The sequence below is a fragment of the Somniosus microcephalus genome, chromosome 11, assembly GCF_052327205.1.
Source record: "Somniosus microcephalus isolate GS21.2 chromosome 11, FLI_Smic_1.0, whole genome shotgun sequence".
Taxonomy (NCBI): domain Eukaryota; kingdom Metazoa; phylum Chordata; class Chondrichthyes; order Squaliformes; family Somniosidae; genus Somniosus; species Somniosus microcephalus.
In genome coordinates this window covers 194398258-194426195 of record NC_140997.1, presented here as the reverse complement: position 1 = coordinate 194426195, position 27938 = coordinate 194398258, and the positions used below count along the sequence as shown (strand labels likewise).

General features: G+C 43.7%; 1 protein-coding gene across 2 annotated transcripts in view; it reads right to left on the bottom strand.

Annotated features, from left to right (window-relative positions):
• Window positions 1–18650: 18650 nt before the first annotated feature.
• The window catches only part of il17rd (interleukin 17 receptor D), a 93424-nt gene continuing 84136 nt past the window's right edge, over window positions 18651–27938 (bottom strand). For both annotated transcript variants that reach the window (XM_086001616.1, XM_086001618.1), the window contains one exon: window positions 18651–21140. In XM_086001616.1, coding sequence (XP_085857742.1) covers window positions 21043–21140 — 98 coding nt within the window. In that variant the 3' untranslated portion in view covers window positions 18651–21042. The remainder of the gene's footprint in view (window positions 21141–27938) is intronic.

Here is a 27938-nt window from a genome sequence, read left to right as displayed (position 1 = left end):
AATAAGCATTTTTGGTAATGAATAGGACACGGGGCTTACAGCTCAGTATAGGGTCAAAAAGGACCATCTGGTTCAGCCAGAGTGATCAGCCAAGGAGGGATTGTGTCAGGAACAGGGGTAAGGAGTTATTGCCAGGAGCTAAATAAGATGGCTTCAGTCTCCTGATTTCAATTGGAAGTAGTTCTAGCTCATTCGTGACTGGATGTTTGAAGTAAGATTAAAAAATGAGCGTAACAGGGCACGTTTAGTAGAACGCAATTGCGGCAGCAAAATGTGTAAAGATGAGGTGTACTAATTATTCTATGTTTAATTGCAGAAATGACCATACCAGTTTAGAGAGATGAAACTTACAAAAAGAGACACTGACATAACCCTTTTCTGGAAAAACCAAACTTAGTAGTGGTCAAGAGAGAGAGGGTCTCGTTTCTCAGAAATCACATGACCTGATGACTCATTTCCAAGAAATCAGAGGGTCTACAGGCCCCTTCAGTGAAAAGTGAAACTTATGTTATAGGCTACCTTGTATAAGTTAGACACACCTAGTTAGTGATTAATGTATAGACTTTTAAATCGATTGGACCTCTGGAGTAGGAGGTCTCGGAAAATGTGTATAACTGTGTGAACCTCAAGAGGTTCGGTGGAGTTGGAGCCTTGTGTGGGGACGCAAGAGCATTATCTCCCCAGGCCTGAATAAACTGTTTTGACTTCAATTATTGGGTCTGTCTTTCTTACAACAAGCCGGTGTCGTCGACCTTGTATATCACTTGGTCCGCACTTTGGGGGCTTACATCAATGTTGGACAAGTGGGCTGACAACACAGAGTTGTAGTGGATCAAAGATGGTGGAGAGATAGAGCTGGGTGTTATCAACATACGTATGGAAACAGACCCCATGTCTATGGATAATGTCAGTGAGCGACAATATGTCAACGAGGCAAAGGAAGGAGCCTGGGGTACTCCAGAGCTGACTGTGTGTAGGTTGTATTATTACACAATGGTGCTGTATTTTCAGTGAGAAATGGGAAAATTATATAGGGAGCTGAAAATGAACAAAATTGCCTTTAATGTAATTAAACTTTTTTTTTAAATAGAGCCTCATCACAGGAAAAGGCGGGACAACCCCAACTAAAATATTCCTACTATGGGGGATGAAAGCCATGACACAGTCACACAGCAAATTAAGAAAAATGGTGAATAGGAATTCTGAAGAGGAAAGGCGACAAAACAAGAGACGTCCAACCCATAGATCTGTCTGGGAGAGTCTGTGCTGTGTTATCAGATACATCAGATCTAAGCTGTGCAGCATTGTTCTCCATGTTCAACATGAAGGTGGTTTCCATTCCAGATTATAAACAATATCTAGCGATCAAGGTTCGCAATGGTAGCATTTGTTATCATGACAAGTACATAAAGTAGAGTGGATAAAATATTCATTTTCATAAAAGAGATAGTGGGAGATGAACCCAACAATCCATATTCTTGTGGACTGTCTTAAATTGACATAGTAATGGAGCAGTCTGTATTCCCAGTACCGAAACATGGTGAAGCAGTCCGTGCCCACATGCAGCAAGACCTGGACAATATCCAAGCTTGGGCTGATAAGTGACAAGTAACATCCGTGCCACACAAGTGCCATGCAATGACCATCTCCAACAAAAAAGAGTCTAACCACATCCCCTTGACATTCAATGGCATTACCATAGTCGAATCCCCCACCATCAACATCCTGGGGTGTCACCATTGACCAGAAACTTAACTGGACCAGCCACATAAATACTGTGGCTACAAGAGCAGGTCAGAGGCTGGGTATTCTGCGGCAAGTGACTCACCTCCTGACTCCCCAAAGCCTTTCCACCATCTACAAGGTACAAGTCAGGATGGAATACTCTCCACTTGCCTGGATGAGTGCAGCTCCAACAACACTCAAGAAGCTCGACACCATCCAGGACAAAGCAGCCCGCTTGATTGGCACCTCATCCACCACCTTAAACATTCACTCCCTCCACCACCGGTGTACCATGGCTGCAGTGTGTACCATCTACAAGATGCACTGCAGCAACTCGCCAAGGCTTCTTCGACAGCACCTCGCAAACCCGCGCCCTCTACCACCTAGAAGGACGAGGGCAACAGGCGCATGGGAACACCACCACCTCCAAATTCCCCTCCAAGTCACACACCATCCTGACTTGGAATTATATCGCCGTTCCTTCATCGTCGCCGGGTCAAAATCCTGCAACTCCGTCCCCAGCAGCACTGTGGGAGCACCTTCACCACACGGACTGCAGCGGTTCAAGAAGGCAGTTCACCACCACCTTCTCAAGTGCAGTTAGGGATGGGCAATAAATGCTGGCTTTGCCAGCGACGCCCACATCCCGTGAATGAATAAATAAATAAATGTTTTAAACCCTGAACTGGTCCAACTAAAAGAAAAGGAATCACAAATTCCAGGAGGTAAAGGTCATTACTAAACCATAGCCTCTGATAACATTGATCTTCTCACGCAACAGATGGTCAGAATACTGCACACAGTCCAAAACACAGGATAGAAAGCTGTAGGTGAGAGACAAATGACATATTGTTAGCATAGAGCAAGACTTAATGGTCTTGGTTCACCATACAGATCCTCAGTATCTCAGATTGAATGCATACAGCTAGTGATTCAACTGCTAACGTGAAAAGCATTGCTGATAATGGTCACATACCTTAAAACAGCTCAACAGCTGGAGAACCTACTCTGTTGGTAACAGCTATTGACCAGGAATGAGTGTTTTAAGCATTAAGACCCACCAAATGAAGGTCTCCCCAAATCTCATGATTTCCAATACACTTGTCAGAAAAGACGACTCAACTCTTTTAAAAGCCTCAGTATCTAGGGAGAACACCAAGCGAGATCATTTAACAGACCGGCTGCACAAATTACATTGAGAAAATCCCATTATTACATGATTGCCTTGCCTGATGAAAGTGGAATTTAATTAAAAAAACATTACTTTTCAAATTACACTGTTTGTGCAGAGATTGTTTCAGGAAAGGCAAATGCTAACAATAAATGAGAGTGGGAATGGGATGTTACGTGGGTTTTATTTAAATTGCAATTTCAAGAAAAACTTATTTAGAAGTCTTTATTATCAAAAAATTGACATATGAATTCAATATCAGAAAATGTTCCTTTTGGACTTCTTCTTCCGTATGGTAGTAGCAAAGCAAATCAGATGTTAATATCTAAGTTGGATATCCAGGCCAAAGCTTCCAGTGTAACAGCGTGGATATCTTGTTGGCTGCCTGCGAATTTCCTCTGAGGGCAGTGCTCAATGATGTGCTCCAGGGTCTGATTGGGAGCTCCACAGTTGCATGATGGGGATGCTTTAATCTTCCATCTATGGAGAAGGTGGCAGCATCTACCATGACCACTTCTGAGGCAGTTGATGGTTGTCCACTGTTTGCGAGGAAGGTTTGATCCTTCAGGTTGTACTGTGGAATCCTCTATAAGGAATCCATTTTGTTTGTCACAGTTCTTTTGGACTTATTTTCCCATGCCAAAAATATGTAACATGTATAAGAATTCATGGAGAAAGTTTTGAGTGTTAATATTTTAACCTCTCTGAGTTAAGGGGCTGTGGGCTCCAGGAATTGAACATAATAGGGCTGGATTTTGATACTGGAGGCGTGTAGGAGGCGGGACTACAACTTTTGGGCTTTTAGTCCCGCCTCCATCGAGTTGTGACCAACCCACGTGATTTTCACTTGATTGACCTTGTTGAGCCCGCCCAGCGGGCTCAGCAGGCCAATTAAGGGCCACCCGGCAAGAGGTAACGTCACAGATTGACATTTCATCTGTCAAGAGCTTTTGACAGATGAAATATCAACGTTTGACAGCTCTTTGAAGCTGTCAAACACTGACAATCTGTACTCCAAGTTAATTCCTTCCTCTCAGGCTGATTTAGAGATCTCTCCAGAACAGAAAGCTGAATGCTGCAACTTTTGACAGCTCGCGGCCATTCTGCTTTCTGTGCCGGTGAGATGAGGGACTCCCGAGACCTGAAGGAAGGAAGGCTGTAAAAGTAAAGGTAATTAAACTTCTTTAAACACTTTACACACACCAAACACACTTACCTCTGCACTCATCACTCACCTGAACACCAGACATCTCGATCCCTCCAAGCCCTTCAGCCTGACGGTCCGCCTCGCTAACTTGGCGTGGTTTGGAGCCCTCGGGAATCCCACACTTCAGGAATAAAAATAGGGATTAGGCTAAAAACTGCCTGTTAACTACCTGTTAACAGGCAGTTAATTGGCACTAATCCCCTTCCCGCCTCGGGGAGGCGGCTCCCAGCACAGGTCGGGTATCCGCCTCCTTTGAAACTGGCATGGGGGCGGGATGGGTTCGTGCCCCCGATTTCGCGATTTTAACCCCCCACACGCCTCCAATCCCGCCTCCACGGCCCAATGAAAATCCTGCCCATAATCTCAGCTGAGACTCCAGTGCAGTACTATGGGACAACAACTTGCATTTATATAACCCCTTTAACGTAGAAAAAAAGTCCCAAGGCTCTTCACAGGAGTGTAATCAGACAAAAATTGACAACAAACCAGGAGGTGCATGGGAGCACCACCACCTCCAAGTTCCCTTCCAAGTCACACACCATCTTGACTTGGAAATATATCGCTATTCCATCATTGTCGCTGGCTCAAAATCCTGGAACTCCCAAAGAAGAATTTAGATGGGGTGACTAAAAGCTCAGTGAATTAAATAGATTTTAAGGAGGGTCTAAAAGGAGAGAGAAGCAGAGGGGATTGGGGAGGGAATTCCAAGCTTAAGGCCTAGATGGCTGATGACATGGCTGCCAATGGTGGGGCAAAGGGAGTGAGGGATGTGTAAGAAGCCAGAGTTGGAGGAACACAGAGTTCTTGGAGGGTTGTACGGCTGGCGGAGGTTACAGAGATGGGGAGTGGCAAAGCCACGGAACGTTTTAACACAAGGAGAATTTTAAATTTGAGGAGTTGGTGGATCAGGAATCCAAACGTAAGTCAGCAGCAGACGATGGCTGAGCAGAATTTGGTGCGGATTAGGATACGAGCAGAGATAACCAGTTAAAGCCAGTTAACTAGCAGCCCATTAATAATGTTTCTATTGACAGGCTAGATGGTGCAGATTAATAATGTTACAACTGAGGCAATTGTCTTTCCATAATGGGGAACTACTATTAAAATAATCATCACAGTCAAACTGCACTGATCACTATAGAAACATTGCAACAATTTAGCATCAGGCTAATTGAAGTTTTGGAAAACAGAGTTTTTTATCGTTCTTAGTGACTGTTCACTACAAACGGTGATCAGTTTAGTAGGATTCCACTACATTCTTCAGAAAACCCAGAGGATAAAAACCTATGACAAACACCAAAAGGGCTGAAATAAACTTTTACGCAGTCTCAGCACCTTGGTTACTCACTGATTTTCTCACTTCTCCCCTCCCTCAGTCATTGTGCACCTTCTCCCTTTGAAAATAAGTGGAGGAAACATCAAATCCATAGCTATTACACCCACCTAATAAATGACCTTGTTAGAACATAATCGAATTTATGTGTGCATGCATTAGGCAGTGCTGAATCACTATGTGTCACTGTATTATCATTTCACAAAATACTTATGGATGAGGAAGGCCATTCAGCCCATCTTAATTCAGCCATCCGGAACAACCCTACTCTTCCCCCATTGATGTATCTAATTGTTTCTTAAACAATCCCAGGGTTTTTACCTCCACCACTGTGCTTGGAGGTCCATTCCAAGGGTCATCTCTGTGTGAAGAAAAATCTCCTGATATCAGTCCTAAAATTATCTTTTACTTGTTTGAACCTGTATCTCCTTGTCCTACTCCCACTGTTTAATGTAGTATTCAGGATTAATCTTTCACATACCATTTACTATTGTATACACCTCTCTACGATTACCTCTCAGATGCCTTCTTTCCATGCTGAAAAGTTCACATCTCTCCAGCCTTTCCTTATAATGATGTCTCCTTTTGTCTCACCCACGAGAACTGGACACGATACTCGAAGGGTGGTTTGACCAGAGCACTGTGCCATTTGATCACAATTTCCTCTGACTTGTAGTCAAATGTTTTTTCCTTTGTGAATCAACATTCTATTGGCTTTTCTGATAGTTGAACATGTTGAGCTTGGAGTCCAGTAAGACTCCTAGGTCTCTTTCAACTTAATTCTTAGCCATTTCAACATCATTCGTGGAGTATGCATGTAACCTATTTTTCCTTCCTATGTGCTATACTTGGCATTTGCTTGCATTAAGTTTCATCTACCATTGTTCGGCCCACTCACATTTTGCTTAGCTCATTCTGAAGTTTGGCATCATCTGCAAATTTAACCAATTTGCATCGAGTTTCAGAATCCAATTAATTGATGTAAATTAGAAACAGTATCTGATCCCAACACTAACTCAGGGGTAACCCACACGGTACTTCCCCCACCCTGACGTTGCTCCTCTAACCAGTACACATTGTTTTCTACACTTCAGCTAGTTTCATATCCATACCCCTGTTTTGTGCTGAATCCCCATAGCTTTGAACTTAATTAGTTTAGACTATTGCTGTACAGTATAGGAACTACCGTCACAATTTTGCTGTTCCTAATGCATTGGGCCTGGGACAAATGTCTCATTTGTCTCAGGTCTTACTTTGGACTGAATGTTGCATGGAAATAGGACACTCACTGAACATCTCTCTCATCTGCTCCGACGATGCTACCTTCCACACCAGTGCTTCCGACATGTCTTCCTTTTTCCTCAACCGAGGATTCCCCTCTACCGTGGTTGACACAGCCCTCGACCGAGTCTGTTCTATCTCCAGCACTTCTGCCCTCACCCCTGCCCCTCCCTCCCGGAACCATGATAGGGTTCCCCTTGACCTCACCTTTCACCCCACCAGCCTCCACATTCAACGGATCATCCTCCGCCATTTCCGCCACCTCCAATGTGATCCCACCACCAAACGCATCTTCCCCTCCCCTCCCCTTTCAGCATTCCGTAGGGACCGCTCCCTCCAAGACACCCTAGTCCATTCCTCTATCACCCCCAGCACCCCTTCCCCCGGCACCTTCCCGTGCAAGCGCAGGAGATGCAACACCTGCCCATATACCTCCCCCCTTCCCACTGTCCAAGGCCCCAAACACCCCTTCCAGGTGAAACAGCGATTTACTTGTACTTCTTGCAATCTAATATACTGTATTCGCTGCTCACGATGTGGTCTCTTCTACATTGGGCAGACCAAACGCAGATTGGGTGACCGTTTTGCGGAACACCTCCGTTCAGTCCGTAAGGGTGACCTCGAGCTTCCGGTCGCCTGTCATTTCAATTCGCCGTTCCACCTGCGGCCTCTTGCATTGTTCCACGGAAGCTCAGCGTAAGCTCGAGGAACAGCACCTCATCTTCCGATTAGGCACTTTACAGCCTTCCGGACTCAATATCGAGTTCAACAATTTCAGATCATAACCTCGACCCCTATTATATTTTTATATATTTTTTATCCACACTTTTGGTTTGTGCCTTTTCCTTTTTTTCCCTCTCTCGCCCACATGGCAGCTGTCTTTCACTCTGCCAGCGCATTTCACACTTCAGCTAGAGCCATCCTTTGTCTCTTTACCTGTCCTATTACCATCTCGTCTCCCCTTGAATATCTCTCTTAATGTCTCTTCTTTTATCCCCTCCCCCATTTCCCAGCCCACAAACTGCCTTTTAATCTGTTTCATTTCCTGCCTTTTTTTCTCAGTTCTGAAGAAGGGTTTCGACCCGAAACGTTGACTCTGTTTCTCTCTCTACGGATGTTGCCTGGCCTGCTGAGTTTTTCCAGCGTTTTCTGTTGTTATTTCGGATTTCCAGCATCCGCAGTATTTTGCTATCTCTCTCTGCTCACTGAGAGCATCTCCTGCCTGGTTAGGAACGCCACAGTGATTTATAACGAGCAATAAAATAGAGTCATTGAGAACTGAAAGGGGCCACAATGGATCAGATGCTCAGGAAAGCAGAAAAGAACATTTTGAAGAATTGGAGCTGGAGACATAAACAGATTTATGTTACTTGGCTGCTGCGGAGTTGTTTTGGTTTTCAATTTGGAGCTTAGCTGACCATTGGCTAGATGAAGGGGAAGTTTTCTGCCTTACTTAATTTGAATTTAGTATAAACAAACCATGGATATAGGAACATCAATAAACAAGTAAACTGCACATAATTAAACCTAAAAGAACTCTATATTACTTACTGTCCTTAATCCTGGCATAAGAAATCATGTACAAAGAGACAAAATGTTCGCATGCTCACTTCAGAGGGACTAGTTTACAAATACCATTCAATATATCTGCGATTCTGGTCTCGAATTTTACTCCTGGGCGGGAACACAGGCAAGCAAGCGGTGTGCCCATCCAGGAGTGGCCGCAGGCAGACCTGGCCGATCTTAATGGCCGGGCATCATTTGCAAGCTGCTTGTCGACTTCCCGACCAAAACAATAGGGAAGTTGGCGGAAAGCAGTTGCTTGGCCATTAAAGTCATGCTGGCCAGAGGCAGCCGCCAGGGACCAGAGGGAACCATCCCTCGCAGTAAGGTAAGTGGATAGGCAGGAAGGACAGGAATCTGGTCGGGGGGGGAGAGGTCCAAGGTTAGCTAGTGGGGCACGGAGTAGCACTCCTGCTCCTCCCTGGCCACAAGGAAACTAAAACATAAATAAATAATGTACTTTTCTGGGCATCTTCCGGCAGGTTTGGCTTCGCGAGGAATCTACCACTGCTCCCCCGCTCAGGCCTCAGGTTAAAGTCGCAGGTTGAACCCCGGTGATGTCAACCAGCTTGGGGCGGGTGTCTTTGCCGTCTGCAGTTTATAATTGCAGTCAGTCAGATCTGGGTGGGAAAGTCCCTCGCTTTCAGGGTGGGACAGCTGTTATATCTTAGGTATTTTCCCCAGTTCCTTTCAAAAGTAGAAGATGCTTATTGTATGATTGTTACTTTTTGGGATTTTTAAGAATAACTAAAAGACATGTGCTGACAGCAATTATACAGCACATGTCTGGTGCGCCATAGGAAAATATCAATTTTTTGTTGAGCAGAACAGCCTGGTAGGAATTCCAATCTTGTCTGTCATTTATCTTACTGGGCATGTTTGCCGATTTCAAATAGGTCACGTGAGTGGGGGCAGGAAGCAAAATATTGCCCAGGAAGCGACCTCTTTTCATTTACCCAAGCACACTCCCTGGAAGGTCAGTAAAGGTGTTGTAAAGATGTAGAAATCACAGGCTAATTTCTCCCCTTTCAGCCAAGGATAGCGTGATTCATGGATGAGGGATGGCTCTGTGTTTTTGTTGTTGTTGTATTTGGCTGCTTGCTCGGAAACAAAATCAATGAGCCTCACAGCCACCTGTAGTCAGGAACTTCCTGATGGCAACTAGTCAAGTTCCAGCAGGAAGGAGGAATCAGTTATGTGGCTGAAAATAAAAAGCTTGAAATCTCTGTTAATTTTGTGAATACAATTTTGGTAATTCCTTTTCTCTGTTTCCCTTTGTGGATTCTCCCCACACCATGCACAAGGAGAACGGGCTGGGGGAGCTGCTCTGCCATTATCACAGTGCAAGTGTTTTCCACAAGCTGTAAAAGACCAACATGGCTTGACCTTATCTCAGATTTTCTCATCCCCTCCACTCGTACCTTCATTGTCCACTACCTCCCTGCTATATCAAGATTAGCCAGATCTGAGTCTGTATCCTGTCATTCTGTTGTTGCTATCATACCAGGGAACCTTAAAAATATACATTTTAAATATTTTTACTCTTGCTATCCTCCCATCTTCACTCTGTCCTTGTTTAGTTGGCATAGATTGGATTATACATGTGATGAAATATTCCATTCATCACTCATCAGTATTTCTCTGCCTGTGACTGTGGTTGGTTTCAGTTTCATTTCCATTGTATTGTACTGTGTGTAGGGCTCCGCCCATACCTGGCTCCTATGTAAGCTGGCCCAGCCTGCAGCACATCCAGTACGGCAGACCTCTGGATGGAAGATACATTCTCCTCTGTGTGTTACCTTCTAAGTCAATAAAAGCCTTGTTTTGTTTCGCTAACATCGAGTCTCGGATTTATTCACAGAATCACAGAAACCCCACAGTGCAGATAGAGGCCATTTCGGCCCATCGAGCCTGCACCGACACATATCCCACCCGATCCCCGTAACCCCACGTATTTAATCCCCCTAACACTAAGGGTCAATTTATCATAGCCAATCAACCTAACCCGCACATCTTTGGACTGTGGGAGGAAACCGGAGCACCCGGAGGAAACCCACGCAAACACGGGGAGAATGTGCAAACTCCACACAGACAGTCACCCGAGGCCAGATTCGAACCCGGGTCTCTGGCGCTGTGAGGCAACAGTGCTAACCACTATGCCACCGTGCTGCACATTGAGGCACATTCATACATATCTGCACAATGATGTTCACAATTGGCTGACAGGCAGCATGAATCATAAGCAATTCCATCTAGTAGTCTGGTAAAGTACCAGTTAAACTCACATATTGAATATAATCGTGTTGATATGCCAGTTAAGGTTGGGATCTGAATGGCAATCAAACACTCCACAGCCAGAGCGGAAATGTTCATTAATATCACGTGATTAATCCAATTCTTCAATGCGAACATTTTCCTTTTATTATAATAGTGAAACCTGCCTATATTGAACATTTTTTTAAGTGTCTGAATTCAAAAAGTCTGCCAATAAAGCTTCATCTCTGCTATGTTGAGTTGCTGTCATTAGGTAGCTTCTCTATAGATGTGACCTTTTTGTTAATCATGGTAGAATTACGGAATAAAAAGCATTACAAGCTTCCAAGCAAATAATGGAGATGTACATCTACACTGATCACTGTAGGCAGCACACCACAATAGATTTTAAGTGCTGTAAATGCTAATGTGAACAGGTCCTCTGGACACTATGAATAGACAAATAGTCACAATTTAACCTGCAACCTCAACCCATGGCAACTTAGTAATCTTTCTATTTACTGCCATTTCAGCCATCATCTCCAAGATTGCTGCAGGACATTGGCTGGTTTGTCAGCTTCTAAAGCACAATATTCATGTTAAAATGAAGAAAGTAAAGCTAACGTCCATTTCTACGACTGATTTTCAAGTTAGGTAGCTTGGATAATGTCAGAGTGCAATGTCTGGCTTCAGTGAATGTTGTGGCAGTGCTGCTGAGGGAAAGGAGAGCAGCCTTGTTGGGGAATCTAGTGACTGTAGCGCTAGTAGATACTCTTCTAAGCAGCAGACCTAAATTCCATTTCCTGACTTTGATGGAGTGGTATGATTTAAGTTTGTAAACTTTTATTTTTAAAGTGAATTAAATCCCTATGACAGTATTAGATTTTAAAATAAACACATTTTAAAGTAATTTGTGCAGTCTGAAACCAGTTGGCTATGCCAGCTTCTACATTACTCCTGGATTAGATACAATTACAGATCAACAACAACCTGCATTTATATAGCACCTTTAATGTAGAAAAATATCCCAAAAGGTGAGGGGGAAAAAATGGACACTGGGCCAAAGGACAGAGTAGAAGTTTGGTCAAAGAGTTAGGTTTTAAGGAGGTACTTAGAGGAGAGGGAAGCAGAGAGGCAGAGAGATTTAGGGAAGGAATCAGAGAGAGTGAGACTTAGATGGTTAATGCAATGCCAGCCAATGGCGAGGCAAAGCGAAGGGAATGCAAAAGAGGCCAGACTCTGACGAATTGTGCCTAATTGCATCCATCCTTGTACAAGAGGATTAAAGGAGTAAAGTTAAATACTTGGACTCATAACATTTTTATCCAATGGACCTCTAGTCAGACTAATTTAGTCCCCAGGTATATATGATGTATAAGATGATCACAGACTTGTCCAGCAGGATCAGTTGTTTTCAAGTTTGAATCTGAACTTTCCGTGCACTTTGTGACACTGAACTGCCACCTAAGTGGGAAGGGGTGTGCCAGGGTCCATGGCAATTTATAATTTCTCTCCACACCACATTCTTTAACCGGGGGAGCAGGCCGTTGGGGTCATAGACTTCCAGATGTGCAGCATCAATGCTGCTCCAGAATCAGCTGACGAGTCATTCCGGTCAGCCCCCTCTTTTCCTAAAGCTGCAACACTCCAAGTTTGCCTCCATAAGAATCACTGTTCTTCTAAAGTAATTCATTGTCTAAAGCTTTTTGAGACATTGGCATAAGACACGAGACAAATACCATAATGTCTTAAATCTGACAAATGGATCACAAACAAGAGAGCTCATCCGCTGACTAAATCAAATTAAAGCAACAGCAAATACTGAAAATTTTAACTCAGATCTCCTAAACAGTATCATTTTTGTTAAGTACGATCGTTTCCAGTATGGATTTATCTAAGGCCTTCTATAACAGAGAAAGAGGAAAGCCTAAACATTGGAGTTTTTGTAAAACCAGTTTAGCTATACCTATCTCTAGTAATAAACATCTAGCACCTGTATTATTAAGTTTATTACCTGAGCTTTCTATTTTCCTACTGTTCGAACAGCCCACATTTTGTAATAAAACTAAGTAACTATGGGTTTTTCATTTACCAAATAGATCACCTTTTCCCTTCAAGCCCACTAAGAATAATGCCAGCACTCATTATTAGTCATATTTGTAATTTCAGGATTTATAAAAAGGATTGCTTGTCCAAGACTGAGTCCATAGATGGCAGTCCTCAGCTCCCAGCAGAATTTTCTATGAATAATATTTCTGGTTTAATGCCTGATGTCCTTGGAATGGTCCCTTTAGCACAATGTGTCCTGGCTAACTATAACTAGGTTCAGATATTCACAACCTTGAACTCAGAATATATACTGCCTGAATATACGTTCAGAGTTCATCCCTGGCCTTCTATAATAATAATAATAATCAACTTTATTGTCATTGTTAGTGCACAAGTGCAGTACAACGAAATGTAGGCTTGCGGCTCTCGAGAGTGTAAATTTAGATTAAGACATTTAAACATTCAACATTCATTTGGCTTGCAATACATTAACATAAACATAATAAAGTGCATTGGCAGATGTGCAGGCTTTAGAGTTTATTTGTGGAGTTCAGTAGGATGACAGCCCTGGGAAAGAAGCTGTTCCTAAATCTGGTCGTTCGGGTGCGAATGCATCTGTAGCGTCTCCCAGATGGCAGGAGGGCGAACAGACTGTGGCTGGGGTGGGTAGGGTCTTTGATGATGGTCCGTGACCTCCGTAAACAGCGTTTCTGGTATATGTGCTCTATGGTCGGTAGCCGGGTGCCGGTAATGCGTTGGGCAGTTTTGACTACCCGCTGCAGGGCTTTCCGGTCATAGTAGCTACAGCTGCCATACCATACTGTGATACAGTTCGTCAGGATGCTCTCTATTGTGCAGCGGTAAAAGTTAGAGAGGATCAGGGGTGACAGGTTACATCCCTTCAGCCTCCTTAGGAAATATAGGCGCTGCTGGGCCTTCTTCACCAGAGAGGAGGTGTTGAGGGACCAGGAGAGGTCTTCTGTGATGTGGACTCCGAGGAACTTAAAGCTGTCCACCCTTTCCACCACAGCCCCATGGATGTGGATGGGGGTGTGACTGCCGCCTTTAGACTTCCTGAAGTCCACAATGATTTCTTTGGTTTTCTTGATGTTGAGGGCCAGGTTGTTATCGGCACACCACTTCACGAGATGCTGGACCTCCTCCCTGTAGGCTGACTCATCATTGTTGGTGATCTGGCCTACCACCGTGGTATCATCCGCAAACTTGATGGTGTTGGAACCATGAACAGCCACACAGTCGTGGGTGAAGAGGGAGTAGAGGAGGGGGCTCAGCACACATCCTTGTGGGGCCCCCGTGTTCAGGGTCGGGGGGGGGGGGAGGTGTGGTTACCTAATTTGACAGACTGGGGTCTGTTTGTTAGGAAGTCCAGGGTCCAGTTGCAGAGGGAAGTGTTCAGGCCAAGAGTGTGGCGTTTGGTGGCCAGCTTGTTGGGGACGATAGTGTTGAATGCTGAGCTGTAGTCTATGAACAGCATTCTGATGTAGGTCTCTTTACCGTCTAAGTGATTCAGTGCAAAGTGTAGAGCAGTTGTGATTGCATCCTCCGTTGATCTGTTTGCACGATAGGCAAACTGGTGTTGGTCAAGAGAGGCGGGAACACTGGCTTTGATGTGAGCCAGGACCAGTCACTCGAAACACTTCATTATGATGGGTGTGAGTGCAACAGGTCAATAGTCGTTCAGACACGTCACAGCTGTTTGCTTTGGCACAGGAATAATGGTAGCGGTCTTGAAGCATGTAGGGACTACTGCCTGGGCCAATGACAGATTGAAGATGGCGGTGACGACATCAGCCAGCTGATCAGCACATTCCTTGAGTACCCGTCCAGGGATGCTATCAGGTTATCAGATTGGCGGTTAGGATCAGATCAGCCATGATCTTATTGAATGGCGGAGCAGGCTCGAGGGGCCGATTGGCCTACTCCTGCTCCTATTTCTTATGTTCTTATGTCCAGCAGCCTTACGTGTGTTCACTCCGCGTAGAACACCCCTTACGTCGGAGGTCGACAGAGTGAGCACCTGGTCTTCCGGGGGTGGCAAGGCTTTGGTAGCCGGCTCCCTGTTGTCCCTGTCAAAGCAAGCGTAGAAGTTGTTAAGCTCTTCCGGAAGGGAGGCATTGCTGACCGGGGGGCTGGTGTTTTTACTCTGGTAGTCAGTGATTGACTGGATGCCTTGCCACATGCGCCGGGGGTCCGAGTTGTTGTGGAAATGATCCTCTATCCGCAGTGTCTGGGCAGCAATGTGCTCAGGTGCTGATGCCCTCTGTCCTGTGCAGTATCAGGTGATTGCAGAGAAGGTTGGTGGTGTTGTTGGTGCTGCTGGTGTTGGGGCTCATTGTGGTCCAATTCTGAGGACCAAGATGAGACAGTATAAATGGCAAGTGAAGTACAGATGACAGACGCATTCTGTCAATGGTGAGAGAATTCTTCCAATGAGGTGAGCCTGGATAAAAACTTTGCTGGAAAGAGTTCAAGGATACAATTATCTGAATATAAATATAGTTAACCAGCACACATCCCATTCCAAGGATGTTAGATTGTTAGTGGGGAAAGTGTTGGCCAGGACATCAGAACTCCTCTGCTCTTCAAAAAGTGTTATGGAATCTTTTATGTCCAACTGAATAGGCAGACCAGGCCTTAACTGAACATCTCACTCGAAAGACAGCAGCCGGGAATTTTCCAGGGTGGTAGTGGGCGCGATGGGTGGCGGGTCGGGCGGGAAAGTTATTTTTGACAGCGGGTCAGGAACCCGCTGTCATCCCGTCCCCCACACACCTTTCATCGCGGAACCGACCCGACCGGCAGTGTCGGGCGACCCAACTGAAATCATTATCAGGTAGTTTACATGCACTTAGGAGCCTTTTTCCCTACATTTTAAATTTCCCTGTATGGCCATGGGATTCATGCAGCTCAGGAACCACATCTGCCAACCTGAGGCGGGAGTTCTGTGGCCATTGCTCCAGCTGATCACTTTACAGCATCAAATGTACAGGAGAAGCTCCCACCTGACAGCTGATCACTTTCCTCAGGCAGAAGCTGTTGCTCAGTCCATTTCCAGCACGGATTCTGCAGGCTGCAAGTCTTTCCAGCAAAGTTTTTATCCAGTCTCACCTCATTGGAAGAATTCTCTCACCATTGACAGAATGCGTCTATCATCTGTACTTCACTTGCCATCTATTCCATCAACATGGGTGCCATTTATACTGTCTCATCTTGGTCCTCAGAATCGGACCACAATGAGCCCCAACACCAGCAGCACCAACAACCTTCTCCGCAATCACCTGATACTGCACAGGACAGAGGGCATCAGCACCCGAGCACATTGCTGCCCAGAAGGCCAGGGATGGCCTCATCATGGCCAGGTTTAGTTAACTTTATACTGTACACCCATATGGCTGCCATATGATGCGCCAAGTTGGCACCACCCCACACCAGCACCATAAAGCATCCCTACAATGCCTAAGCCATTCTTTTCAAGCTCATCACCATTGCTGGGGGGGGGGGGGGGGGGGCGTTATGTCTCGCCATTCACTGCAACTCACTAAGCCACTTCCAAAGGTGCACACAAATCTGTCCAAGACCAGAAAGTGTTGAAAATAAAGATTTTTAGTTTGACACCACATTAACAGAAATTTTACATAAACATTGGATAAAACACCCAAGTGGCTACCCTTGTGTATTGTTAGTTAGTATGATTGCACTAGGATGAGGGTGAGTGTGAGGGGTGGCTAGTGAGATGGGGGTGTGATAAATTAGATAGAGAGGGATGGGTGGAGGTGTATGGTATGTTGGTGTGTGAGGATGTGCAGGAGTAGGGTACAGAAGGCAGAGTGATGGGGATGTGATGAGAGGCACAGCAGGATGAAGTTGAGTGTGACTTTGTACTAAAGTTTCCTGATCTAATGAGGTAATTGAAATGTTTGCGGCACTGCACCCAGGTCCTCCTGAACACATCCCTGCTTGTGACCTCCTCTGCAATCTGCAGCCAGGCTGTTTTGGTCTTCTGGGGAGGTCTCTTCCGCCCATCGGAAGAGAAGAGGACCTCCCTGCATGCTGTGACTCCCTCCATATGCAGGAGGAACCTGGCTGCAGCCCTCTGCCTCTGTGCAGTCATTGTCAGTGTTTGCAGCACTCCAATGCTGTAGTGCACTGACAACACTATGTTAGATGAAACGTCAAATCCAATGTGGCCATGGTCCCTTTAAAGATCCCGGCTGAAAACGCATCATGAATGACATCACCAGGCCTGCTCCATTTAATTGGGCTGGGTGGGTTTAATAGGCCCTATTAAGGGAAAGTCTTTTTCAGCAGCAGAATGGAGCCACCAGTGGGGTCACGACCCGCCACACTGACCACCCGCCCCGGACGGCAAAATTCCGGCCAACCTCTCTGGCAATGCGGTACTCCCTCAGTACAACTTTGATGCGTCAACCTGGATTATGTGCTCGAGTCCTATTGTGGGGCTTGGACTCACAACCTTTTGACTCAGCGGTAAGACTGAGACAAGAATTGCCAGTCAGCAGCTGATGCAGTATCAAAAACAGCCATACTCATGTATTACGTATATACTAACAGTCACTATGGTGACAGGTACAGAGAATCCACTTACATATAACTCAGATGTAAGCAATATTGAACTTGATCCACCTTAAACCTCAGTATGAAATTCAAAAATTTGTATGGAAATCTGGTGTGCGCAAATAATTTTAACTGGGTTTTTGTGGTCATTCCCTGGCTTATCCTTCAGTCTTCCTACTTCAATCTCAAGAAAGGATAAATCTAATCTCTAATCGAGTCCAATCAAGCCTACTGCAAGCATCCCCCCATCCCCCGTAAATTGATGTTTGATACAATCAAATAACCCAGAACAATCAAATATTAAACTTCAGGTGTGACAAGATCTTGCTGTAATTTGTATTCTGTATAAATATATTGAATATATTTGTCATATGTACTAAATATTTAAGATGTTTTTTGGAGCCCCTCAATGGCACATAGCTGTTTCCAGCATGAAAGGTGGTAGCACCGGCTTCAACAATCACCGTTATCCCTCTTGGCATCAAGCTTCCTCCCTCCTTGACCGAAGATGGAGCGTCTCAGTTCTGCAGGCTGTGCCAATTACCCACATAGCTCTTATCCCAAACCCAAGGTCAAGTTACAGGAAGTTTCAAGCTTGAACTGGTGCCCTTCTGAACAGCGGTCAGATTATCAGCTGCTTGACCTGCCAAGCTGTTCCCTATTAAAGCAAAAAGATCCTTTCATACCAAATGCAGATCATATTTATAGCATTACATTAGAGTAGCAGGTTTGCTCTCTCTTCTCCCCTTTCCCCATTTGTCAACTATTCACCTCCATTGGCCTGAAGAATAGAACTGTCCAGGCCCAATGGAAATGTTCTACAACTGCTGCCCAGGTCGTTTCACAATCAGCGACTGGAGGTATGGTTGCACAGAATCAGGCAGAAATGACAGGTTTTGCTGCATGCCTATCTCATTCAACTAGTGGCCTGGATGAAAAGCAACTAGCCCGGTCAGTAAATTTGATCAGGAGTAGCCATAACACTAGAACATGTCCCCAAGAGAAGCAATTGTAAAACCAGAGCCACCGTGACTAGGTTACTGGGCCCCCACCAGGAGGGGAGAGAAAGTTACTAAATTCACCAGTAAGATATTCCCCAAAAGCTCAGAGGAACAGGGGAGTGCAAGGAAGATAAAACATAATAAAACTCTAGGAATGTTAAGGGTACATGAGTAACAATTCTAGGAGCGGGGTTGGTTATAAACTAGTAATGTCATAGGGCTAACTATAGGCAATTCACACCAAGGCTACAGTCAAAACCATTCAGACACTTTCACGTTAAATTCAGGTTAGTTATGGCAACATGGGGTGCAGTAATCTTGAAAATTTAGAACTTGAACTGGATGAATAAATTTTGAAATTTTGTGAAGTTGATCACATTATAAAACTCTCGAGTTGAATTCACTGCAATAAAATATCAATTGGCTCAGTTGGTCAATATTTGGAATCTCCCAGATCAAAAAATACATCAGTGCAAGAACAAGTCTTTATTAGGAAGCATATTATGGTTTTTGCTTTATTTTTATATATTTTTTAAAAAACGCTTTTGTACAAAAAGACAAATCAGCAGAAAATTATCTCAGTCAGCTTAATTTGTAGCTCGTATAAAATAAAGAATACATCAGGTACAGTATTTTGTAAAAGTTTATAAAAGCACTCTACAACAAAGTCTTTCACAATAACCAAAATGACATTACAAATACAATATGATCTGCAAAGACTAGGTGTGAACACAGATATTAAATTATGCCGAGAGGATTGTAGGAAACAAATGAAGGATACTGGCTGCTTATTAATGTACGGAAGCAGTGATAGGCACAATGTTCATAATCCATACAATATTTGAGATGATTATTTTGACACTACAGAAGTCTTCATTGTATTAACGCCCCAGTCACCTGAACACAGTGTACAGTAGTGAACCCAACCCTCAGAATGTCACATTAATGAAGACAATAAAAACATTCCACTTCCTACCAACTTTTCTACTAGATTTACATCAGACCCTTCACTAGAAGACGTTGGTCCTTAAAATTCCATTAGCGGAAAACATATTTTAATATTCTGTCACATCATTTCCTTAATAAACATGGCACTACAATATCTCAAGGAGTTTATCTGGCCAGGAAAGTAGCAGGTTTGATCTCCAGTTTGCACGAAGTTGTTGATGACCAGGACTGGGGGGGGGTGGTGGGGGCTGGGTAAAGAGAAAGAAAACAACCATCTGGTGCTCCGGCTCCTGATCTCTATCTAGTGATTAATGCTGGATCAGCATGTGCGAGTGAGGTCAGGGTCAGGCTCAGCTGGGATGTCCCCATAGTAGAATAACCTCCCAGCACCTGTGGAACTGTACCCCAGCACAGTGTCATGCTATCAGGACAGGAACAGAAAAAAGGACCACAGGATTGCACAAAATTGACACCACTAACTATTAAATGAGACACAACATTCTTTTATGTAAAACAATATGGGTCTCAAACCAAGTTGTTCTTTTTAGAGAATATAAATTACATTATTCAGATGACATCACGCCAAGACTGACCTCCACTACATCACTTCAACTATGGCTGGTAATCATTGTGTGAAATTAATTTGTCAATAGCACAGTAATTACAAAATGCACCGTTACTGAGAAAAGGAACATTAAAGGAGCACGCCAACAAAACAAAAACAGAATAAATTTGGTACAGAATTCCTGAATGAAAATGAGCACTTCACTTGTTATAAGAGGGAAAGTCTTTCCCAGCCCCTGGCACACATCACTCAATGTGCTGCACCTGATAATGCCACACAAGCTGACATCGCCACCCCCTGGTGCTCAGAAGGATGGACCCAAGTCTCAAGTTGGGGAGCTGAGTTTATTTTACAGCACCCACAGTGATAGTGATGTGGCTGATTACTCTGGAGATTGGATTTTAAATCAATTTAGCAAATGTTTGAGTGGCTAAGAGCCACGTACAACGTACTGTCCCTTTAACTGCATTTTGGGAGTCAACACATTACACATTTTGAAAACTATTCACACCTATTAGACTTTAAATTATACAATAAACATTCACTAGAAACTAAAGTTCATTCTGTTCTTAGCTGTAAACCGCATCAGACATATTGAAAAAGTAGAATTGTTTTGTAGACCGAAAGGTATTAAATTTAAATACTTCAAATCAGAATTTAAATTTGAGCACATTACCAGATCGATGAATGCCAGTTGCTTTTTCTTTTTAAAATTATTGTTCCAACTAGAATTATTATACAATTACCTCCTCCCCAGTGGGCACAGTAGTGCAATTATCTGCAATACATCATCATTAAATATGTACATTCCGAATATTAAGCTAAATCTAATAGTTAAGGCCTCTACCACATGGGAATGATCAGATAAATGATAAAAGTTTTTACAAGCAACTTTTCACCTATAGTGTTATTTTCTAAGTTGTCATTTATTCTATCTTAAGAAACAGGTTTAAATATTGGCAAATGAAAACCATCAATTAAATACATCAGGTTTTCCACTGATCACAAGATTCAAGATATTAATTTCTAATCATTAAGATGCACAAATGGTCCAAATTAATACATAAAATTAAATATCACACATTAAACAGTTAAAAGCATCAAATTAGTGTCATCAATACAATGATATTATAACTGTTGTAATCAAACCCTGATCCCGTTCAGACTGACTGGTCCCTGTATTAAAACAATGCCACTTGCTCAATGTCTGCCAACATGGCCTTTCAACCATAATAGTGAGTTAAGTACACAGAGGATCAGTGTAGATAAAACAGTGACTATCATAGGGTTTGTTAGTGAATATAAAGCTGAAAAGGTAAAGTGGCAATGCATACCCTACGATATAAAATGTTATAGGGTTACCGCTGCATGTATGTGTCTGTCTATTTCTATCTTACACAGTCCAGAAACTGATGATTTTGTTGTGAGAACAGGTGGGTCTTCTTCCCCTGTGGAGAAAAATCATGTAACAAGTTACAATTAAACAATGCACTGAAAAAAGTTCGAGGAAACGTGTTCTGTGAAAGAAACACACATTAACATTCCAGGTTTTTCCACATAGGTTAATATTTAATATTTACAGAGGGGGAAATGAGAGAGAATCCCACCTGCACTTTTATTTAAAATGATCAAAATTGAACACAGAATCAGGCATTTTGCACATTCTGGTCTGGGGCTCAGCCAGACAGCAGAGAGAGAGAGAAATCCATTCTGATGAATTATGTAGTAAGGGACGTACTGTGGAGGGTGCGGGGCAGAGCGCGAGCTCAGTACTGTGACTTGTTCACATATTTTCAAGAAGAACGCCAGCCCCGCCACCAACCTTTTCTAGGAATGACAAGAAGAGATGGAGAGGGGTGGTTTTGCATTAAAGAAGCATCGCCAAGTCTGAAATTGGTTAGCAGGACAACCCAATTATCTCCATTGATTGATTGACAACCAACAGACAGCTGACCTGGGACTCCAGCCTCCATGTAGCCTTTTCCTGTGTGTTCATAATGGCTTGGATTTTCTGGGGCCTATGACGGCGTACGCTGTGTAAGTGCCCCGCAAGTTCCGGGTTTCCGCATGCGATAAAACCTGGAACTTGCAATCTGTCAAGTTTCTCCTCAACAGATCCACCACATCCGCTATAAACTCACTCTCGCTGGTGCGCCCAACTACTGCCCAGCGAATACCCACCAAACCCTTACACCTGGTAAAAGCAGGTTAGGCTCTTCTTTTACCAACGTAAGGGTTAAAAATAAATGTTAAAATAATTTTTTTTAAATGATTTAAAACATTCACTTACATTTAAAATGAGAAATCATGAATTGGAAGAAATAACTTGAGACAAAATAGTCTCTTCAGACTGGTGTTAGAATAGCTGGATAGATGCTTAGAATTTGCTTATGTTCTGGGTTTCCTGTGGATGTTATAACATTCTGCAACGTGGCGGTGACCTTGTTTCCAGACTCGCGGTCTGCTGTTTGTGTGCTAGAAAGATTGTTGACTGTATCTTTGATAATCTACCCTAGGCCCACCCCTAAAAAGAGAGTAAAAGAGATATCTAAAGACACAGACGGTGAAGGGAAGGGAAGAGCTGTTCGCGCACGCCAGACGTCTGTCCGATCGGGACCGATACCAGCTGCCTGTCACGGTCGTACGTCCACTATGTCTATCTTGATTGTGTGTTGTACTTAACTTAAACTGCCGCTCTTTAATAAAATGCCTTACAATTCCTAAGACCCTTTGGGTAATGTTTGTGTGACCTGTGATCCAAAATCTTACAGTGGTGTCAGAAGTGGGATCACAGAGCTGGGAGTTGTAAGGTTCCGGTTGTGGGGGCCGGAGGGACTTAAGCGACAATCACGCGCGGTCGGCCAAGACTAAGTAGGGAACTCCCTGAAAGAGGGGAGAGAGAGAGAGAGAGAGAGAGAGAGAGAGAGTGAGTGAGGTAAAGGTAAAACCAGAGATACAATGGCATTGGCATACCATCGAGAACAGCTAGTAGACAGCCTGACAGAAAAGGTTGGCACGTCCGCAGCAACAGACCTCCTAAAAATCTTAGAAAATGGTAACGGGGACGATGACTACATCCTTGATAAACTCTCTGAGGATGTTCAGAAAAACAAACTTAAAAATAAAGAGGCCGAGACAGATTAGCTTACGGGGCACACTTGTGCGCTGCCTAGTTAAATAGGGAGACTAAAGAGTTAAAAGATTTAGTAAGCCAGATGCGGGAAGAAAGAAATGGATGGCGAGAGAACCTTTCTGCAGTATGCGTGGTCACCCGAGCTAAGGCCGCACGTGAGCCCAAGCACCAGGCTGACCGAGACCTGGAAGGCGAGGCAGCCTCCTCGACCACCACTAGTAGTGAGGCAGAAACCACTACCACAACCACACATCGGTCCCTTACCGCAATTGAAGTGGGGGTGCTAAAAGCTAACCTGGGGGCAGTGAATATGGACACCAGCTCCCTCGACTTCAGGCAGTGGTGGAGGATTTTCATAATCACCCACCCAGAACTAGAAGGGGACGACCTCAAACAGGTCCTCCTAGATGCATGTTCCTCAGGATTAAAACAATAGATAGACCTGGACGTCCTGAGGGGTGGCACAATAGATGAGATTGAGTTAAAACTATGCCAAACACTGGGTGAGGGGAGGGCATTGATTTTCACCAGCTCCTAGCTAACACCAAACAGGACCCTACCGAAAGCCCGAGTGCCTCTGCGCATAAACTCCATGGGATCTTCCTGCGCACCAGGAGTGGTGGAGGAAATTACTTCAACTACCTGAGCTTCAAAACCCTCTTTCTGAACAGCCTCCAACCACTGGTCCATAACGCGCTGGGTGTTTGTGTCTCTAAAGACACCGAGTGGGACCAAATACGCGCCCATGCCAGGACTGCTTGGGATCAGACCCGTGCCAATATCCTAAGGACACCTGCCAAGGTTGCAGTAGCGGCCATTGAGGGCCCGCTGCCTAACCAAAAGTCAGGGCCGTCTAGAACTCCAGGGAAAAGTGCTTCAGTGCATTGCTATCTCTGCCACCTTCTAGGCCACTATGCCCGTCAATGCAACAATGGTCACAACCGCCCCCCCAGAGAGGCAGGCCCCGACTCACTCGGACGACAACCAGAAAGGATGGAGGCAGCATTAGGGGCTTTGACCATCGGCCAGGGAGCCCGACCAGTTGCCACGGTGCATCAAAAACCTGAGCAAACGGCAGACCTTCCACCTCCCCTAGGACTCCTGAAGGCCTCTCAGGGAGAGATGACTTCCTCTCTCCGATATGGTGGTGGTGGTGGGAGGCCGGTAATCCACACTGTTAATGTTAGTCGACTCTGGCTCCTCCGCCACCATCATTCACGATCCCCACCCTGATCCTACAAAGGGTGTGCCCCCAGATTTTTCGGGCTTTGACAATTCAACCCAGACAACTATACAAGAATTCCTTCCCTTGGAGCTAAAGCAGGGTGCTGTTCGCAAAGGCACGTTCACGTCCAGCTCCCCAGTTTGGCCGGTTAGAAAACCGGATAACTATCGGATGATTATTGACTATCGCAAACTCAACTCAAAGTCACCCACCCTACTCTCCCAGATTCCCAGTGGCAGTAATCAGTAGAGATTCAGTAGAAAACAACAACAATTTAAAATTGGCTTATGAGAGAAAGGATAAAATAATTATGATGGAATAAAGGAGAAAAGGGAAGATCATGTCTCTCTTCTGCTGTTCTACAGGTTTTTATTTGTTTTCAGTGTGAATTTTGATGTATTCTTGCAAAGAATCCGAGTGTGTTTGGGAAGTTACAGTGTTCCTTTTGTCTGAAATTCTGTCTTTAAAAGAAAGTGTCTTATGTTTGTTTTAGCTCCACCCACTTTTCTGTGCATTGAGCTGAAAGTCCAATTAACCCTTTGTAGTCTTTTCTTGTGGAAGTTTTAAGAATATGCAAATAAGATTGTGCACCCAGAATTGAAAAAAAACCTTTGAACTACAATTTAAGTTAAGCTTGTGTGGAAAAACTGAGAAAAACAAAGTTTGTTTAACAAAAGATTAAGTTTCAGTCTAAGATTTAACCTTGGAGTTGCGGTTGCAATTGTGAATTTTCCAAAGCAGTTTGATTTGTTTAGTTTAAGTGTGAAAACTAATTTTTCTCCAGTTGTATTCAGTATTTTTACAGTCATTTGAAAAGGCATCTGAAGAACAAAGAGAAATATTATGTAACTTAGTGTTTTTGTTTTGTTTTATTTTATCTGTTCTGTATCGTGTTTAGTTAATAAGAATATTTGCTCCGCCGCCTTATAAACCTGCAAAGGAGTTAACCCTTTCCACTGGCAGGTTTTTTTTTTTTTAATTGGTTCATCAAACAACTTTGATCTATGTTTTCTATCTTTAATATTGTATTGGACAGTAAAGTTCCTCTGAGGCTCATGAATGAGATATGAATAATAATTAATGGAATGCCCCACTTAAGATGCAAGATTGAAACAGGAAAATTACACTGCCAAATGGGAATTTTCCTAACTTTCTAGTGAAAGTCAGGAAAGTGTAGTTAAGAAAGTAAATTGATAGCTTTCTCTCGGAGACATTTGTGTCCCTGCCTATAATGAATTTTTTAAGGAAACTGAATTTGATAGTCTGGCCACTACCCAAGACATCGGGACCATGCAGAGGGAGATGAGCAAAGATCTCCAGATGACTACAATCTTTTGATAAGATCACCTGAAAGCCCGAGAATGGCTTGTATCGGGTGGCACATGTGGCACGATATTGAGATACAGATATGATGAGCGTGCAAATGTGATGTTATGTATGAAGCAATTACCATCCGGAAATGCATGGTGAATTAGCACTGAAGAACGGGTCTCAGACATGCTCAGTTATTGACAACAGTACGACATGAAATGGTTAATGTGGCTCAGGAGAGTGAGACAACTTTTAAAGCATTGACACATACTCCATCGAGAAACTATCTAATTAATGAAACAATCAGAATAGAGTTAAACACACTGGTACTCCGGGTGCTCCGGTTTCCTCCCACAGTCCAAAGATGTGCAGGTTAGGTTGATTTGGCTATGATAAATTGACCCTTAGTGTTAGGGGATTAAATACGTGGGGTTACGGGGATAGGGTGGGATATGTGTCGGTGCAGGCTCGATGGGCCGAAATGGCCTCTATCTGCACTGTAGATTATGTGATATGTGGTACCTGTTAGAGGGATTGGAATTGAAGTTGAAGTGGAGAGTTACATGGAATTTGGATTGGGACAATTGAGGGCTAAGGAGAAATCATGTTTAGCAAGAATAATCCACAAGATGGGTACGAGTAAAAGAGATCTGGAGAATCTTTTAAGTCCATGACTTGTTGATTAGACGTTAAACTGTAGTGTCGCTTGAAATGATCGTAAGACTGAATTTAACTGTGACTGTAATAATTGTGTTTTGTAGGTAACAGAGAGTGGGAAAAACCAGTACAAATCCAGTATGAGGTGGTTTTGGTGGTGCCTCCTGTGTCACTACTACTGCAGCTACCATGCTTTATGGGTCTAACAGGACCTGTCCAATTAACAGCCTCAGTTTCTGCTTCACACCACATCTACCCACAACCATCAACCAACACATTTTACTCAGTATCAAAACCTGTGCTCAAGTGAAACTGACAGTAAATGAACCACTTAAGTATGAGCTGCACAATTCAGGTACAACATTCCCCCGTTGTCTGAAGGTTTCAGTGAGCTCGTGATGCGACTGAACTCCCTCCTAAAGCATTTTTATGTTTTGGAGCAAGACAACTCGAGAATAGATATTGAAATTATCATAGGGGATTCACACTGATGGGATATTGGGCTTAATACATCAGCACACCCTTAGGTTCGTATTATTTCACACGTTCTGGTAGTTCTCCAACTTGTAACCCATGTAGTAAGACTTTGATACATAAGCCAATTGTGTACTGATGCCTATGACTAACCAGCACTAACAAATTAATTGAGCACACCGAAAGAGAAGATCCGAAGCAACATAGAGATGACCCCAGGCGGGGTAAGATCAGGAAAGATAGAAGAAACAGAGGATACCCCAGGCGGGGCAGAATTGGAACGAGGGGTCAGAGGTTGTTCCTCCCTCTCAAAGGAATGGACTGTAAGGAAGGGGGAACTCTTCATTTGTGAGTCTCCCTACTAACTAACACCCAAGTTGAGAAAGCAATAAGCAAATTAAGGGACTACGAGTGGTGGGAAGTAGCTTATAATGCCAGCGAGCATCCCTGGGCATGAATGGTATCAGCGGGCCGGTAACTTAGAACTAGCTAGATTAGTCAAAAGAGGATTGTGAGAAGTCAATAAGAATATTTCCTTCTCAAGGTGGGGAGTTGTAAGAAATCATGAATTGGAAGAAATAACTTGAGACAAAAAAGTCTCTTCAGACTGGTGGTAGGATAACTGGATAGACGCTTAGAATTTCCTTATGTTCTGGGTTCCCTGCGGATGTTATAACATTCTGCACCGTGGCGGTGACCTTGTTTCCAGACTAGCTGTCTGCTGTTTGTGTGTTAGAAAGGTTGTTGACTGTATCTTTGCTAATCTACCCTAGACCCACCCCTAAAAAGAGAATAAGAGAGATATTTAAAGAGCTTTTGCACAGACGGTGGAGGGAAGAGCTGTCCGCGCACACCAGCCGTCTCCGATCGGGACCGATACCAGCTACTTGTCACGGTCGTATGTCCACTATGTCTATCTTGATTGCATGTTGTACTTAACTTAAACTGCCGCTCCTTAATAAAATGCCTTACAACTCCTAGGACTCTTTGGGTAATCTGAGTGTGACCTGTGATCTAAAATCTTAGAAGTGCCCCGCAAGTTCCAGGTTTCCGCATGCGATGCGCGAAAACCCGGAACTTGTGATCTGGCAAGTTTCACTTGGACAGATCCACCGCATCCGCTGTAAATTCACTTTCACTGCTGGAGAGTTGGGCTATTTGCCCATCAACTGCCCAGCAAATACCCACCAAACCCTTGCGCCGGGTAAAAGCACGTGTAGGCTCTTCTTTTACCAGCATACGGGTTTAAAAAAAAGTTTATTTCAACATTTATTTTATGATTTAAACATTCACTTACATTTAAAATTAGTTTAGGTTATTTTAGACCCGTTTAAAAATGTTTAAATTTATTTTTCAAAAAATTTAATTTTTAAAGGGTATTTTAATTATTTTTGAACCTGTGATTATTTATTTTTATTTCAATGGTGTGAAATGTTATTTATTCGG